Source organism: Thunnus thynnus, chromosome 16 (assembly GCF_963924715.1).
Source record: "Thunnus thynnus chromosome 16, fThuThy2.1, whole genome shotgun sequence".
NCBI classification, from domain to species: domain Eukaryota; kingdom Metazoa; phylum Chordata; class Actinopteri; order Scombriformes; family Scombridae; genus Thunnus; species Thunnus thynnus.
This window is the reverse complement of record NC_089532.1, coordinates 27,081,920-27,100,090: the sequence shown is the minus strand read 5'-3', so window position 1 is coordinate 27,100,090 and position 18,171 is coordinate 27,081,920. Positions and strand designations below refer to the sequence as shown.

At 40.6% G+C, this 18,171-nt stretch overlaps 1 protein-coding gene across 2 annotated transcripts in view; it reads right to left on the bottom strand.

Annotated features, from left to right (window-relative positions):
* Nucleotides 1-647: 647 nt before the first annotated feature.
* bcl11ba (BCL11 transcription factor B a) overlaps nt 648-18,171 on the bottom strand; it is a 51,803-nt gene continuing 34,279 nt past the window's right edge. For both annotated transcript variants that reach the window (XM_067613803.1, XM_067613804.1), the window contains exon 3: nt 648-5,414. In XM_067613803.1, the coding sequence (XP_067469904.1) occupies nt 3,409-5,414 (2,006 nt within the window). In that variant the 3' untranslated portion in view covers nt 648-3,408. The remainder of the gene's footprint in view (nt 5,415-18,171) is intronic.

Here is an 18,171-nt window from a genome sequence, read left to right as displayed (position 1 = left end):
CCCCCAAAAAACACAGGGAAGTCACTGCTAGTGCCAGTTAGAAATCACAAACAAATAAAAAATAAAAAAAAATCAAAAACAAAATCAAAACAGCGTAGTCATAGAAAACTATGTACAACCAATAGAGTGGTAAACAAAACATCAACTTGTGTTTTTGTCACTAAAAGGCCGTCAAACAGCCTTTTTTTGATCCTCTTCTGTACAACATGATTCATTACAACAGTACAAATTCATCAGGTTGTGTTTTTCCTGCCGAATGAAAGGGAAAATAGATTGTGGCAGCCTGTGAGTTGTATCCTGTCATTGGAATGAAGTCACCCTCCCCCTGCACCCGATATAAGAGCAAGACGTCCCGAGGTACTCAGAGTACCCTATTCACAAAGGATGCACATAGCCTACAAGTTTAAAAAAAGACAAGCTCCTTAGGAAAGACAGCAAGTGCCTACACATGTATTTCAAACCATCCATGAAGAATAATCCATTCCAGAAGAAGAAAAATAGATACAAGTCAGGATTCTCAGCGTGTTTTTCCTGAAAAGCAGAACCAATGTTCCGTTGTGTCTGAGGGACAAAACCTCCATCTGCTAATGGAGCACCCGCACACCCACCCCCCCCACCCCCCCCATCCCACCCCCACCCTTACCACCAAATCCAAGTTTGTTACAGCTCAGTCATTTTTTAATTCATTTATTTTTTTTTATTTCATTACACCCAAGGCAGAATAAAAGTTACTAAAACTGAAGACTTTTACAGTTACAGTGACAAAAACAGTTTAAGAGACCCACAATTTAAATTGGACTGCAAAATAAAAAATAAAAAACAATCTTTTTTCTATTTTTGTAAAATGCCCAGGCATTCTCCAATATTACAAATACTGGTATACTTTTACAGTAAACAAGAAAAATGTAATATATATTCATATATATTTATATATATACTAAAACCCCGTCACCAAAAAAAAAAAAAAAAAAAGGAAAAAGGGAAAAAAAAACAATATACACATCGCCACTACGGCATTCAGAGAAACTTTAGAAGCAAACCTGGAAAAAAAAAAATACTCGTTTGTTTAAAACACACATACACACAAATATTATTTTACCCTTGTACTTGTTTCAATACTGTAAACTTATTTTAAGACAGAGTGCACTAAATTCTTTTTTTTTAGTTTCTGCATTTCCTGATTTTTATCCAGTCTCTTCCTTGACTTTTTGTGTGGCTTTTGTCCACTCCTGGAATTTTCTGTTGAGGGACAGAGTCTTTCCTTATGAGTGAGGAATTTGATATATATCTATATATAGGTTTGTGCCTTTATATGTACATATGCATACATATATACACACACAGACACATCAATATTGTGCTGGGTACTCCTAAACCTAAATTCAGCATTGTTTTATGTGTAATAATTTAAATAATTCTGTTGAAATGTCAAATTACACATTCAAGTTAACACAATTTTACAATTTTTTTTTTCTCGTTCAATTTGATGCTTCATAAAAAGTGTTGCATTTGTCTGAGACAATAAATAGGAAGATCATTATTCAAGGCACACTCATGTCAAATTGAATGGCAGTACAAAAACTGTCCCAAATAAATTATTATTATTTTTATTTTAAATTTTATAGTGCCAGCATTGGGAAAGCCAAGCCTAACAACCCTGGGCACTTCAGTGTCAGGAGATCCCAAGCTCTAGACCCTTTAGTACCGTTTCTGTCCAGCTCTCTGTGTGTGTCGGACGGAAAATCATAAAGTGCGGGCCTGTTGTTAAGAGCTCTGAATGTTTCTTTTACAATCAGATCCGATTTCAAAAGAATAATAAAAGTGCCACTATGAAGGTGGAAGAAAAGAAAACTGGGGCTGTGATAATCAAAATAATAAAGGGGCATGGAGCAAAGCGGTGCTGCTTGTCTTACTATTTAAGCGCACACTGACACATTTTCCTCTTCTAGACAAAACTGTCCCACAACTAACAGTGAAACTTTAATGGATTCCCGGAGAGATGACTCCAATAATCAGATTAATCTTATACAATTATAGAATCACTATGACAGTACAAGTCAAAATTCACTACTAATTTTTTAACACAAATGCATTGCATTGATTTTTATAAATTTTGACAATAAAATCTGAGAGTTAAATTTTCTTTGTGGCAACTGCCATGTATGCACATACATCTAGCCCTCTCTAAACTAATTCATGTTATAACTAGAAGCAGTGACTTCAAATATAAATGCATATGATCACTTTGAAATGGGGAGGGGGGTGGGATCGGGGGGGGGTGGCAGGGGACAGCAAGGGATGCTGGAAAGGACACAACTGGCCCTAATTATTTCAACAGATGATGAAATTGAAATCCTTTGAAAGTTGTTTGCCGAAGGGCAACATAAGAATGAATAGGTAAATAAAGAAAAGTAGTATAGCTCACCCTGAGATGTCCCTGTGCTTACTCTGTCCCATTCTTCCATCTATCTCTATGTACTCGTCTAGCATGGCTTCATGCTCAGTTTATGCCTAATAAATAATATAGCCTAGATCATATGGCTTCATGCAAAATATAATACATGGATGTATGAATGTATGTAGGATGGTAGTAAGTGGAGGGGGTGAAGCAGAAGAAATGGTTGGTTGTTGTAGCGTTGTCAGGGCTTGGCACTAAGTACCAGTCAGCAGCTGCCTTATAGAATCTGGCTGATAATGATGTTCTCAGGAAGAGACAGGGTTTATGAACCTTGGGATCCTCTTTGATTTTAGATTTACTCTCAAATATGACACTCAATGCTCAATATCCAATTATATTGACATGTCTTAGAGTCAGTTCATGCTACAATGCCAAAGGATTGTTGTCCGCGTATCGTCATCACACAAAATAGACTAATTCTAGCATTCTCAGTTAACGCCACTTTCAAATTGAAGATTGAATTCAGCTTCTCTTCAAGAAATCACACGTGTAGCTTAATATACAATTTCCTACAAGCAGCGGCCAAAAATGATTACTTAAAATGGATTTTTTTGTCTTCTAAAAAACTCTCAGGATATAATGTGGGTTTTAAAAAAACAGACAAAATCAAAATAAAACAAATTTTAAAAAATATGCCTAAATAAAAATGTACCTGCACATGCCAAAATACAAAATCCAATAAATACAGAAATTATTGCACAGTTAAAGGCTCCACATATGTTATAACTCAACTGACTGATTGTTTAAAAAGGAACGCCAAATGAGGCAGTTTAGACAGCTTCAATTGGTGTTAAGATCTGTTTTCACTTTTTTCTCAGTTGGCAGTTTCTTAGGCAAAAACACAAAATTAACCCAAAATTAATATTTCAGAAAAAGAGTATCCAGCTACCCCATTTTGTTTATTTTTTAAGTCAAAGAGTGGCGCAGAGTATGGAAATGGGAAACCTGGTTTAGGTTCTCTCTGCTTGTTCAATTTTGACCTCATTGGTCATCAAATGTTCTCCATGCCACTTTTTCATATGTTTCTCCAGAGTGCTGTACACGCTGAAGGGCATTTGGCAAATGTCACAGCGGTAGACCTCCTTACCAAGCTGGCCATGTGTCTTCATGTGGCGTGTGAGCTTGGAGCTCTGGGCACAGGCATAGTTGCACAGCTCACACTTGTAGGGCCTCTCACCAGTGTGACTGCGCCGGTGCACCGTCAGGTTGCTACAGTTCTTGAACACCTTGCCACAGAACTCGCAGGTGTCACACCTCCTGCTGTCCTTCGAGCTCGGTCGGCCTGGGCCAGCTCCTCCACCCAGATGAGGCGTGCTGCCCCCACTGGCTGTGCCACTGCGGCCTGATAGGCCGCCATCCAGCAGATCGCCTGGAGGCGTTGAGAACCGCAGGCTGCCATTCTCGGATGAGTGCTCAGAGGAGGTGGCGAAGGGCGATTGTCTGGAGTCAGTGAAGCCTAGGAAAGGGTCTTTGATGAAGTGGCGTGAGGCAGCATAGCCCACCAACCACTGGGAGTAGACGTTCTCAGAAGGGATGTGGGGTGCTGGGGGAATGTCCAAGTCCTTCTCAATCTTGATCCTTTTATTTGAGGAATTGGACAAGCTGGGGCTGGTGATGGGGGTGGGCTTACGGGGGAACAGGCCTGAGAAAGAGTCACTGGAGCCACAGTTCCGACCGTTAATGGTTGTCCTCTCTTCCTGCTGGTGGTGGTGGTCCATCTCCCCAACCACTGAGTCCTCGTCCCCAGTATCCCGCTGGCCATCCAAGCTCCTCTTGGAGAAGGGCATCCTTTTACGATTGTCAACTATCAAATTATTGTACTGCTGTATAGAGTTGAGCCCCCCACCTTCCACCATCTTCTCGAGGGCGAGTGATGACTTCTCCTCTGAGGGCGGTTTAGAACCATTCTCCCTGTTCCGGAAGAACTCAGACTCAATGCTGAAGTTGGATTCTGGTCGACTCTCATTCTCAAGTTCCTCCTCTTCTTCTTCCTCTTCTTCCTCCTCATTGCCTTCCCCCTGGAAGTCCCCATCACGATTCTTCATCCCCTCACCTGTGACATCACTGGTGCCTGGCTCTGGGGAGCTCGTGGTGGACAGTCCATCATCCGAGCGCCCTGTCAGGGATCCAGCCTTGTGCATGTGGGTTTTCATGTGGCGCTTCAGCTTGCTTGCCTGAGAGCAGGCATGATCACACAGCTGGCACTTGTATGGTTTTTCTCCAGTATGGCTGCGTCGATGCACCACCAAGTTGCTCTGGAACTTGAAGGTCTTACCACAGAACTCACAGGACTTGACCTTGTTTTGTGTCTGGGGAGGGGTGGTGCTGTTTGGGGGCATTGGCGGTAAGGGAGGGGTGCTCAGAAAGGGCGATTTTGGGCCAGGCTGGAATGGGTTAGGGTTTAGTAGTCGGTGCATAGGGTTGGCCCTGCTTGGTGACAACGGTGGTGTGGTGCTGTTGTTGTTCCCTGCCAACTCACGTAACCGCCTGGAGAAGTCCATAGACTGGGACTCCATGGCCATGGGGGTTAGCCGCATCACCCGCTCAAAGGCACTGGGGTGCTGGGAGATGAGGCCCATTTCCTCTACGCTAAGGCGTTCTAGCCGATGGGGGTCCAGGTGGTGGCGGGGAGGTGGGCTTACAAATGGAGGTGTGTTAGGGAGGCGGCTCTCCACGAAGCTTGGAGGGGGCTCCCGGAGCAGGGGGCCCGTCATCCTCAGGAGGTGGAAGGGGTTGTTGTCCCCAAGAAAGTTGGTGAGGGGGGACTGCGGGATGGAGTCGTTGCCCATGGGTGGAGGCATAGTGATGCGTGGGGTGAGGGCTGTGCTGGAGGGGTTGGACTCCAGGTAAATGCGAATGCCGTGGGTGTTCTGGGCATGCTGTAGCAGGAACCAGGCGCTGGGAAAGGGCTGCTTACATGTGGTACATATATAGCTGGAAGGCTCATCTCTGCCACCTGCAACACACACAGAAAGAAATACATTTAAAGTTTCAGATACGACCAACTAATTTGCTGTATATAACACTCTTGGAGTTTTAACCAAAGATGGACAAGCATATCTGAAATGATGAGTATTTTTATGGATTTTTGTTTTCAAGATCTTATTAGGTTGAAGTAAAATGAACTTCAAACTGTAATTAATAATAGCTTCTTTTTTTTAATAACAGCTTATTTGCAGTGCGTAAATTTTTCTTAGCTGAACAGCAGTGAGATGCAATAAGTGTGTTTATGCTTTATATTCTGTCTAATACTCCTAGTACCTGGAAAGGCCTTAGCTCATCATGTTGTCACATAAATGCTTTGTACTTATCACGCTTTTGACCAGTGCATTTTTACAGTCACACTGGATCGGCCTGCATTGGATCCATGTTTTAAGAAGTGCTTAATCTCTCACTTAGTACAGAGTGAATCTCCCACTACAAACTGCTGAATTATTTCAGCGTGTGTGACTGCGTTCGGGTCTACATCTGGGTTTACACATAATGGTGGTGGTAGATGTATGCAAGCGTGCGTGCACATGTATACGCGTGTGTTGAGTGAATGATTTTAAAAAGCTGGGAACCCCTCCAAGCAGAGAGTCTGTGTTGTTTGCCCAGTTCGAGATGCCAAACTCATAGTGGTGAAGATGGAGGATGCACAACTTATTTAAGGAAGTTATTTAAGGAAGACTAATCACACATCAGCAAATAAAGGTCTCAGCTCTTCTGGGGAATAAAGTAAAAATGAAATCAGGCAAGAGAAAGAAAACTAAATGAGTGTAATTGAGACAAATTACCTCTAATAAAAACAGATACCAAGGAGTTAGACACGGCAGAAGGACAGCAACATGATGTTAAATGCAGGGTTATGATTTTGAGAGTTATTAGTATTCACAAAGGCAGTTGTATCTATGTTCTAGGGTAGTCCAATATAGACCAATCACAGTCCTCGATACTCCATAATGTTGGTTAAAAGAATAATTCTTTTATCACGCACCCAAACTTTCTTTGCTTATTCCTGACTTAACCACCTTTTTTAAAGTCAGAGACTTGATTTATCATCTGAGAGAGAAAGTCTTGCTCTGTTTATATTTTTAATAACTAATTAATACAAGTGCTTTTATGTAATACATACACACGTGCAGGTTACGGCAATTTAAAAGGGACTTGTCATGGCGCAACCAAGCCAGATCTATAACTGAAGGACACTAAACAGGCTAAGGAGCACTCCTACAGGGATTATACACAGACACCTCCCCACACCCACACCCACACAAACACACACACAGATAATGGTAATTGTGCTCTTGTTCTCACTCTTGTATTTATTAAATGAAACCTCGTTGTCTTGACCTAGTACACTAATTTCAGATACTAGGGAAAACATATGCTGCTGTAATTGTTTCACTTATTTGTGTGTGTGTGCATGTGTGTACATGGCTGTGGCTACTTCTGACAGATACACACACACACAGATAAATACAGAAATGTATGCCGCGTATAAATATTGTACCCGTTGTTATATTTAGATTTTATGCTTATGTCAGAGTGCAAAACTATGGGAACCAAATTATATTTCATTTTAATATTATCCACACATTCTTAAATGTGTGTTTGGTAATGCATTTCCTGGAAAATAAAGGGAAACTTAAATGGATGCAAAAAATAAAACTGTTAAATAAGAAAAATAAAGCTTTTATAGTTATCAACAATGTATGTAGTATATTTGAATCCAACATGTTTAATACTTGAAATGCCTTCCAACAATGTTAATAACAATTCTGTTTGAATGTGTATGAAAAGCCCTCTAAATATCTATGACAATACAATAATATATCAGTAATATTTCATGTTTTTGGCTCATGAAAAATCTGCAAAAAATGCTCCTTTGAAAATGTAATATTCAGTGTTTTAAAAATTACATTTTCCCTATTTGACATGAAACTTTAACACCTTCCTATTCTCATGAAACATTTCTCTCTCCCTCTCTCTCTCTCATCTGTGTGAGTGTGTGTTAAGGAGGAGAGGCGAGAGGCGGAACAGCTGTTCACCTCCACAGTCCTGTAAAGCCTTTTGACTTAATTATAGTGGACAGCACATTCACACACATTCACACACACACACACACACACACACACACACGTACAATGAAAATAACAGCTCCCCATGTCTCAGCTTTTGTCTTCATCTTTCTCTCTCTGTGCTCACACACACACACAAGCTGTTTCACTGCTGAATCTTAAGATCCTGAACAGTCCGCAAAAGAAACATCCAGCCCCCCTCTACCCCCAACCCCATTTCCCTCTCTCTCCTTCTCTCTTTGCTCGACCCGTTGATCCATGAGTAAAAAACAGAGAGCGAGAGACAGAGAGAAGACCCCCCCCTCCATTCTCCATCTTTCAGCTGAACTTCTCGTCTGCCGACAGAAGTCAACTGGGGGGGGTGGGGGGGGCAGGCAGGCCGATGTTCATTTCTGCCCAACAATTAAGAGCAAAGGGGTGTTTGTGTGAATGTGAGAGGAAGACTAAAATAGTGTGTGTTTCTGCACTGAAACACCATTTCTCTCTGGCCGCAGTGGAAGGAGCGGGGCGCGATTTTTTGTTTGGGAGAACTGTATGTGTGTGTGTGTTTGTGTGTGTGTGTGTGTGTGTGTGTGTATTTATGTGTATGTGTGTGTGTGTGTGTGCGTGTGTGCGTGCGCCCTCCCGGGGGAAGGGAGTCCAACGCAGATGGCAAATAAAGTATGCAGCCCGAGGCGAGAGCACATTATGCTAATTCTAATGTCAGCTGTACTTTAATATACGACTCTATTTAATCACCCCATTATTTCGTATTTCCATATGAAAAAACAGAGAGAGAGAGGGAGCTGCTCATCACTTTATTTGGTAGAATGCAGAGACCCATGTTTTATGGAGTGCTGTGTGTGTGGGGGACTGAATGAGAAAACACACTCACTCCTCGGCATCTGCATAGATACTTTCTTCCTTTCTCTCGTCTGCATGTGCATGCTTCTGTCTTACATGCACGCACGCACGCACGCACACAGTCTGAATTGTCACCGACATGCACATGCATTCACAGTAAGTATGGGCTATGTACGTGTGTGTGTGTGTGTGTGTGTGTGGTGGCGTGGTTAGGGGTTCTCCATAACTGTATAAATTTCTTTCGACTTTCTCTCGACAGAAGTATTAATGCTAACAGAGTATGCTTCCTTTATATCCTTTACATATATATAATAGCTGTGATGTGTGGAAATAAATTACTAAATTGCTTTTAGAACTGCCATGTAAAACATATTGTCCTTTACTGTTGCTGTGTTAGGTTCTGTTGTTTACCATGACATCACTGATTTTATCTTAGCTGTCGTGCATTCATCTGTGTAATGCTACATCACTAACTTAGCAAACATGTGCACCTGTGCCAGGTCAATTCAATCCATACTGTCAGTCAAATTTAACATGTTGGTTTTCCTCTTATTTTGTCTTTGTGCACCAACGCCAGGCATTTATTTTTGCCAAGAGTGAAATAAAGCATAATGTTCTTTGTCTTGCATGTCACTGTATAGACTTTTTTCTCATCACACATTTTGGCTTGTCATAGCAGGTAAGGAACAGGTGTCATAAATAACACCAATGATGGCTCTATTCCATTAAAATGCCCAAGGAAACCATATGAATAAGCCAGCATGCACTAAAACTTGTCTTGTATAAAGTGAACTTAAATGGAATAATCGAATGCAGCAATTATTATTGTTATTAGTTACATCTGTGACATGTAATGTCTGACGTTCAAAAGCATGATGTGAAGATGACATTTAAAGTTATAACTCCTCAGTACTACTGAGAATTCTTATGTTGCAAATATGAGGAATTAAATGAAAAAAAGTGAATTGTTAGAGTGAATAATTTGGATACAAAACTGAAATGATGCAAAATGTAACAAAAAAAGTTTGGAGGAGATTTCAGGCTTTAGAGACAAACAGGAAGACTGCAGACAGAAAAAAAGAGAAAGAAATCAATGCTAACGCAACACGTGGCAGCCTTAAGCTAGCTAGCACAGCTAACAGTTCTGACAAGCCAGCACTGCTTAAATATTTCAAAACATTTTGGCAAAATACAGATTCATGTAAACTAGGCTAAGATGTAACGTCTGTCAAAAGTGTGACATTAAGCCACAACAAGAGGAAACTCTTTTTTTTTTTTCTCTGAGGATATTGAGATAAAATTAGCTACAAAGTTACTCACTGCTTGTTTTAAGATCAGAATTATAAACGCATTTATATACTTCAGTAGCTTGTAGCTAAGCCTCAAAATATTGTTGATACATTTTTCTGTCAAAAATAGACAAAGTACGTGTTTTCTGTGCCAATTTTATTGTATTTTGCTATCTATGACGTAAAATGTTAAGAGCTACTGAGGGATTACAAGGAAATCTAATATCAAGTCCAGTGTTTAGCTTGTGACGGCAGTGTTTAATGATAACGGAGCATTTATAAGCAGCTTATGAGCATTATTTTGATGTACTAAAGGTATAAAACATTCTTCGATTGACGTGCTGAAGTTTCACATAGTGTGCAATTTCAATCACAATGTATTTGTCTAATTCGTTCCTAGCGTCTAATTTTAATGTAAATACTGGAAATACAAGAATGTACAGTTGTTTTAAATGGATATTAATAGTAGAAATGCATTATAAAATCAGTGCAAAATTGCCAAATCATTCATGAAAGATTAGTAAGATGAGAAGAAGTGACCTTACATCAGTCTGTAAATAAGAAGTCTCCTTTCTAAACCATTATTCTGCATATACAGTAGCTTTCCCTGTGACTCTCTGCTGCTTAAAGCCTTTCTCTCTATCAGTGGAAGTGCGGTCTGGCCCTTTGCCTGTGTTTTGTTTGGCTCATGTTCACACACACACACACACACACAAATACACACTCTCTCTCTCACACACACACACACACACACTGGCAGCACAACCTGTTTGAACATGTGAGAGAAAAAGAAAATGCGTGCTGTCGTGGATAATAAAAGTTGTGTTCTTTTTTTTCCGCATTTCTTAAATAAGGTTGATAATTTAACGGTCGCACTCAAACATACACGCACTTATATATTTTGACAGCTGAAGTTGTGTCATTGTTGATGAAAAAATGCGATTATGTGTAGTCATAGTGTGCAAGAATCATTACAAATACCACTGTAGCGTTCTGGTGTGTGTTTTCATGCATACATTCATATCTGGATATGTTTCCTATCCGAGACACTACATGCTATAGAGTGCGTGTGTCATCCAGCAGCAGCCATATGGAGGAGAAACATCCAAACAGAAACAATACACAGTGACATACACACTGGCATCCATCCCTCCATCCATCTCTCCTTCCATCATCTCTCCATCCTTCCGGCAGCGCTTGCTTCTGGGTATTCTCCCCTCTGCGTTCCTCCTTCCTGGTTCAGTTTCACACAGTATAAAACTCTCATTACTGACTGATTCCAGTTTTCACTATGATTCAATTTGCCATAATTACTGCGGCTGCTGCTAATAAAAAAAAAAGGGAAGAGAGAGGGAACGGCTAGAAATCCGGTGCGAAGGTCAACTGGCAGTTAGCGGCGTTCATTTTCATCTCAGTGTATTCATCTGGGGCGGCTAATGGCCCAATTTTCTCCCCCTCGCTCCTCAATAAATATTGCTGGAATTACAGGTTAAATAGCTAAATTAAATCACAGCTATTACAGATGAGGGAGGGAGGAAGAGAGAGAAGAGGAGGAGAGGAGTCAAATATGTACAATTACAGAGGAAGCACAGATTGCCGCAGAGTGTCCGATTAATGTAGCGAGTGTCGGAGGAGCGCCGTCGGATTATTGCGTCAAATTATTACATACATCATTTTCTCTGTGGCCGGCGGCCGAGGAGAAGACAAACATGGAGAGAGTGGACTGTGGAAAGCCAGAGCAGATTTAAACTGCCTCATCTTTCATCTTTAACTCCTCTTACATGGTTGCTTTAGCTTTCAATTTACAGTTTCCCACTTCTTATTTTTTGTGTCGTCTTAAGTTGCTGCTATCGGTGTAATGGTTTACAGCGAGCTTTATTGCTTTTTAATCAAAAAGACAAACCGCTGAATTGCATCACTTGGAACATGATTATACTGATGTGTAAAACTCAAAAACCTCTGAATGTATTCAACTGATGACTGTTTCCACTCACTGAACTTACTGAACTACATTAAAGAAAAGTTAGATTTGAAACTTGATTGTTGGTGTTTATTGGGAACCCATGGGAAAACAACATTCTGAACTTGGGTTCACTTAAAAGCATTTTCCTGAGCTTTTTTTTAGTTTGAATGCTAAAACTCTGGAAAAAGCTAGTAAGAGAATCTTGAGTTTAGAACATTTCATCACAGGTTTGACCAAATGATTTAGTTCTCGAAACAGAAGACATTCTGGCTTTAAGTGGAAGGAGACACTTGTGGCTGGTTGTTTGAAATGCAAAATATTTTCTTATAAGAAAAGATGCATCCTTCATATTTAACTATTAATTATTAGGTTGTGTCTTTTGTCTTTCTTAAATCAGTTAGCCGGTGCACCAGGACTGAGCGATGTGGATGAAATCATAATCATGAAGGATATTTTTTGTTCTCAACATACATGATATAGATGCAAAATCATTAAGAAAATAATCAAACTGATGGTTCTGAGCTGTTTGCACTGTGCATTATGTGAGACCAATGCTGGATTACAAACTGCCCAAACACCCTGAAGGCTGTTGTCTAATTCTAGTTTTAAAAGCTTCATTATTTTTATTTTGTTACTACTACAGAGTTTGAGAAAGGTGGGGGGGGGGGGTTAATCCAGCCCTGTATGAGACCAAACTCTTGATATGTGTTCAACAAAAACTTACACAAATAATTTTGTTGGTTTTTAATTACAGCTGTAATCTGATGAGATCATATCACCACAATATGATTTTGCTGAAAGTAAGTGAATGATAACAGTGAATTATTACCACTGTTTATAACCATTATTTCCATTGTTACCACACCAACTTTAACAATTCAAGAAGGAAGAAGAAGGAATATCTCTGATACACAAAATGATGTCTTTTTTTCCTGACAAATATTTGCTTTTTTCTTGTAAAATAAAGTTTCACCGCTTCAGGAAAATGATTAAAAGTGAAACAATCTGAAAGCGGACTTTGGTTGGAAAGCTCACATTAATTTTAATAGAAAACAAATCCAGATGCTGCAACTGCCTCAGAAACTTTCTTAGACTTAAATAGTCAGTCTTAGGTGGAAATGGTGAAAGTGTAGCATGAAGGATGAAGATGAAAGCGGGAAAGAGGAGGAATATACAAACAGAGAAGTGTCTAGGAGTGTAGATTGACTGGTATCTGAGATTATTCCATTTTTTCCCAGTTAATAGAATCAAAATGAATGACCACAGCTCTAATCCTGACTCATCTAGCTTCTCTCTCTCTCTCTCTCTCTCGCATTTCATTCCATCCCTCTGGTTACTGCAGGACTGTACTCTCCTCCTCCTATCTCCCTCCACCTTGATCTCTCAGTCGAGATGGCTTACGATCGGGGAACAGTACAGTATCCCCCCCCCCCGCTCCCTCCTTTCAATCAAAGGTGGATTAGAGACCTGAGCTTGTTTGCATACAGGAAGTGCAGCAGCAGAGGGTCTCGATGTAAGAGAGGCCAATGTCAGCTCTGAGGCATTTACATACAGAACAAAGCTGACATGAGCCAAGGGTACAGTGGCTCCGTTTGTGTGTGTGTGTGTGTGTGTGTGTGTGTGTGTGTGGGTGTGTGTGTGTGTGTGTGTGTGTGGGTGCCCCTATTGGCCTTTCATTGTGCTTGTAAAAGTTTCCTGACATTTTTTTTTTTTTGCATTATTAAGCCAGCAGCATCATTAGCATGTGTATGATCTCGAGATACACCCACACACACACACACGCCTTCACACACACACACACACACACACACACGCACGCACACACACACACACATGCACAGTGGATTCCTGACCTTGCATGGCTAATGTCTTGTTTATCACTATCATAGCACGGCAACAATTAGATGCAAATCAGACAGTGGATATGTGGTGTGTGTGTGTGTGAGAGAGAGAGAGTGTGTGTCTCCATCTCTGCAGACTCAATGTACACTGTTCTGTCTGTACAGTAAGAACAAGAGGAATATATTTCTCTTTTTTCTTGTGGGGTGTAAAGAAGTGTTTATTTCGTATGTGCGTCTCCTCCTAATTAGATCATTTTAAAAAGCAGAGCTCATTTGGCGCCAAGTTCCCAGTATTCTTTTAGTAGTCTGTTAGTTTTGAATGAAGTGGTTTGAGTGCAGGGTTTTAACGTCATCCAACTGGCTTCTTAAATTGGCTTTAATAGCTTGCGACTACAATCACTACAGGACCACACAGCAGCAGCTTTAATTAAATCGCCCTCACTGTACGGAAATGAAAATCTCGCACTTTTCCTCCGACAGCAGAGTCAGTATAGGCTTTATCTGCTGCGTCTGAGTCTCTCTGAGTCTGAGGTGATTCACTACAGCAGCACACAGCTCCTGGAGCTCCGGTTGGCCAGACTAAACTCCTTCTGGGGAAACTGAGTCATCTCTGAGCTCAGCTCGCCGCAGATGCTGTTGGCTAAAGACCAAGAGGCAAACCCCAAACTCTCGCTGCTATACAGGCTGTTACTGTCAGCCTACATGCCATGAGCTGGGTTCTCATCCAAGGTGTGTTTTTTTTTTTTGCTTGTTGTGAATTATGATGTGTCGAATGTGAAAAGCTGAATGGAAAATTCAATATTTGGTTTTGAAGAATTTTATGCTCATTTGAAGCAGGGGGTTTTTTGGGGGAAAATAAGTAAACTAGGAGAATAAAAAGTGACATATGCTTATTTGTGCAACAACTGAAAAGTTCTTTTTTGTGTTTTGTTTGTTTTCTAGAGCTGTAGAAAGCTCTCTCATAATTGGATTGTAACTTCAAGTGTGTAACTTGTGTTCCAGAAAATCACACTGACATTTTTCATAAAGCAAACGACTCAAAAACCAGTCTCAGAACATAACCTTTCTCAACAGTTGGTTTTGTGGTTCACTTCATGCATCTTGATAAGGTGGTTAATTCCTAAAAAAATATTTCTGTTTTTCCCATAAACCCAAATCTACTTGGTGGTTAAAAGTCAGAGACATTAGCTGTAACAGTAGCAGGACTGTGAGGGTCAAACAAGATCATTTTACACAGCAGAGTTCACAGCTAGAAATTAGTAAAGACGACATGAAAAGAAAGCATTAGTGGAAATAATGAATATGGAAGAAACAACAGTTACAAAGACATATGATGCAAGCTGGGAATTCATGGGAGATTAAGTTTTTTGTATGCAAACGAGTACTTTAATCAGGAAGGGTTTAGATTCTAATTAATAGGTGCTGCAGATATTTATTTATTAGAGGCGGGTGAAAAAAATTCACAAAAGAATCTTGATTCTCCTACGATTCTGTATCGATTCACAAAAATTGATTCTCTAAATATTAGTTAATAACGTTATGTTGACGGAACGAAAAAGCACCTGGACAGACTACAGCGTGCACACGATGGAATTATCTTGTATTCCATCTTCAAAAAAGGCAGCGGTTAGAAGCATGTTTTGATTTAAGAAAATCAATTCTGAATCAATTTGGACGCCCAAGAATCAGAATCGAATCGATTTGTGAGTTTCCTTATTATTTATCTTTGAATATGGAAAGTAAACTCCAGAAACATGTTTCACATTTCCAGAAAGACTGATGAAGGGAACACTGAATGAAAGATGGCAGAGTTAGGGAAGCGTGCGAAACAGTGGCTAGTCTGGAGGTGACGCCTGGACTTAAGCTCACTGTTGCCATTTTGTTTCCACTTACACATTATTCAGTCTGACATCATGGTCACGTTTGTCATTTTCTGTTTGAAAAGGGAGTTATTTAACCCTAACCAAATAGTAGCTACTGGTGTATCCATCCCACCAACAGTTGATGAGGAAGCTGCGTTAGCAGTTGTTAATGTTTTTCATAACGATGGAACAAGTTATTATTTCTGTAAGTCGACTTACAACAACCTGATTGTATTCACACTTGTGGCCATTTTTCTGACTGAGGAAGAGAAAGATGACGTCCACATTCCTCATCCTACCTACAAAGCTCTGCTTGGCTTGGCTGTATCAAAACCAGACCTATTTAAACAGAGATGTGTGTGGTGTATTTGTAGGTCTGGATGTAATTAAGACATGTCTACCATGAGTAGAACCCCTGCTAATATATTCTGGTTGCAGAATTCTGGGATATTTTTGTTCAGGAGTGCTTACGTTCACTTTGGCTGATGGACACCTGCTTAACATATTTTAATTTTAGCAACATCTCAAAAGTTTTCATGAAACCAACTTGACAGTTGAATGGAAACAAAGCGAGTGCTGGTTTCCAGCTGAGCCAGTTGATCTCAGCAGGACTAACCCCAGTGAAAACGTTAACAGGTAGCGTCAAATGAATCAACATGAGCCGCGTTTATTTTTATTTTCTCGCTCTCCCTGTAACTCTTTGTCCTTTACTCGGAGTCTACGAGACCTTCTTTCATCCCAGCATGTGTTGAACTTTAGCATTACCCCATCTTCTCTGCATGTTATCCAGCCAACAAAGGATTATCATTGTGCAAAGTGTGTATGTGTGTGTGTGTGTGTGTGTGTATGTGTGTGTGTATACAAGCCCTGACAGTCATGGCAAGACAAGAGAAGCGGGGAGGGGAGAGGAGGGAAGGGGCTTTGACATTCTTATGTTATGAATTTTAAAGGAAGGCTTAGCTGATCATAGCCAAATTAGAATGCATTTAGCTCATTAGGGAAGCGGGAGGAGGCTGAGAAAGAAAAAGCACTCCATCCCTCACACCACATGACAGAGACAAGTAGTCCATAGTGCCGGAGTCAAAATTAGGAGTTGAGATGCAATCCAAAACAAACTGCCGCTGTGTGTGTGTGTGTGTGTGTGTGTGTGTGTGTGTGTGTGTGTGTGTGTGTCCCTGTCTCTGTGCCCTGTTAACAAATTAGAGGGATTACCAGAAGAGAGTGCCAGAGCATACCAGCTAATCCCACACACTGGCCCGCACCACTGCACCTGGGGAGTGTGTGTGTGTGTGTGTGTGTGACTGTGTGTATGTGACGGGTGTGGTGGCAGGAGGGGTCCCTGTGTACATTTACATGTTAACCAACGCAAGCGCTTTTAAATATGAGGTTGTACGGCTCTCGCTTGCAAATCGAATGTGTTTATTGTGACAAATATCGGAGCTTACAGTGCATCGCTACCTGACTTACATGCTGATTTAATAAAAATAAATCTGCGGTCCCTCACTTGTCCACTTACTATTGTTTACTTTTGTTGAGAGCCTGTTAATTGATAATGGTTTGGTCTTGGTCCCCTTAGTTCCAGTGAAGGGAAATCTTCACACTGCAACATACAGTGGTATTTTAGACAATATTATGCTGCCAACCTTGTAGCGAAATTTTCCGTATCTCTGGGAATAACATGCATATTGGACAACGCACCCCAGGATTTATAGCTAATGCCAACATTTCAGTGCTACACATGAAGTATAGTGTGCCATCTCTGTAGCAAAAGGAAAGTGGGTGGAATGATTTTTTTTTTTTTTTTTTTATTACCATAACCACAATCTCTCTGTAACCATAACCATACCTAGTTGCCATGCACAGATACCGTAGAAACGCGTTGGCAGTGGAAGCTGTTATCCAGAGTTCTGTAGAACTGCAGAATCACTCAGTGTTGATGTTCTGTTTTGGACAAAACCATGGACTATGTTCAAAAACAATGTTAATTTATGTTTCTAAAAATCTTGCTACCACAGTGTTGTATAATGTTAGGGCAGGATCATGATGGCTGTTGTAAGTTAACTATGTATGTTAGTGTTAGATAAACAAAACACTTGGTTAAAGTTAGGGAAAGGTTGTGGTTACAGCTCATAAAAAGACAAAAGCTGTTTGCAAAGTCTGTGACAGGACGAGATCTTCTTCATGCACCCACACCCTCACTTTCCACCTCACTACATAAAAGGCACACTACTTCCTGCACCAGCACTGAACACTGGACCTTTAATCGTGTAGAAGTGTTCAATCATGTGGAAGTAATTCTAGGACACTAAGCTGAATGTTTGGGCCTTTAACATACAGTGTAGATAAGGTGTTGACGGACAAGAATTAAGCAGAATATACTGTTTCTTCAACTTTATATTATGAATCATGTAATGTATGTAGCCCTAACCCTAACCCTTGACTTAGTAGTAGGTTCTGTAATTATGGTAATTGTGTGGTTTTTCATTTTTGATTGTCAAATTAAATGTAATAGTGGGACTAACCACACACAGCCTCTTGATGAAGGCAGCGTAGATGAGAACATTTGGTGGAATAAACAGCATATGGAAGAGGAGTTGTGCAACCTGATTGTGATTTATTTCAATGGCAGAATGTATAAGATGATCACTCCCTTACTGCTCCGTGCCGAGGCACGGCAGATCTTCAGCGTTCACGGCTTCTCTGTGGAGACTCAAAGTGTTTTGGTCTTTTGAGGTTTAGTCATTGACATCTTGTCAGGTGAAGAGTTGGCTAGGTCTCTGTAGCCACAATAGAGAAACTCTGCCATGAGCCTGATTTGACCGGGACAGCGGTCCAACACATTTTTGGATCTCTCC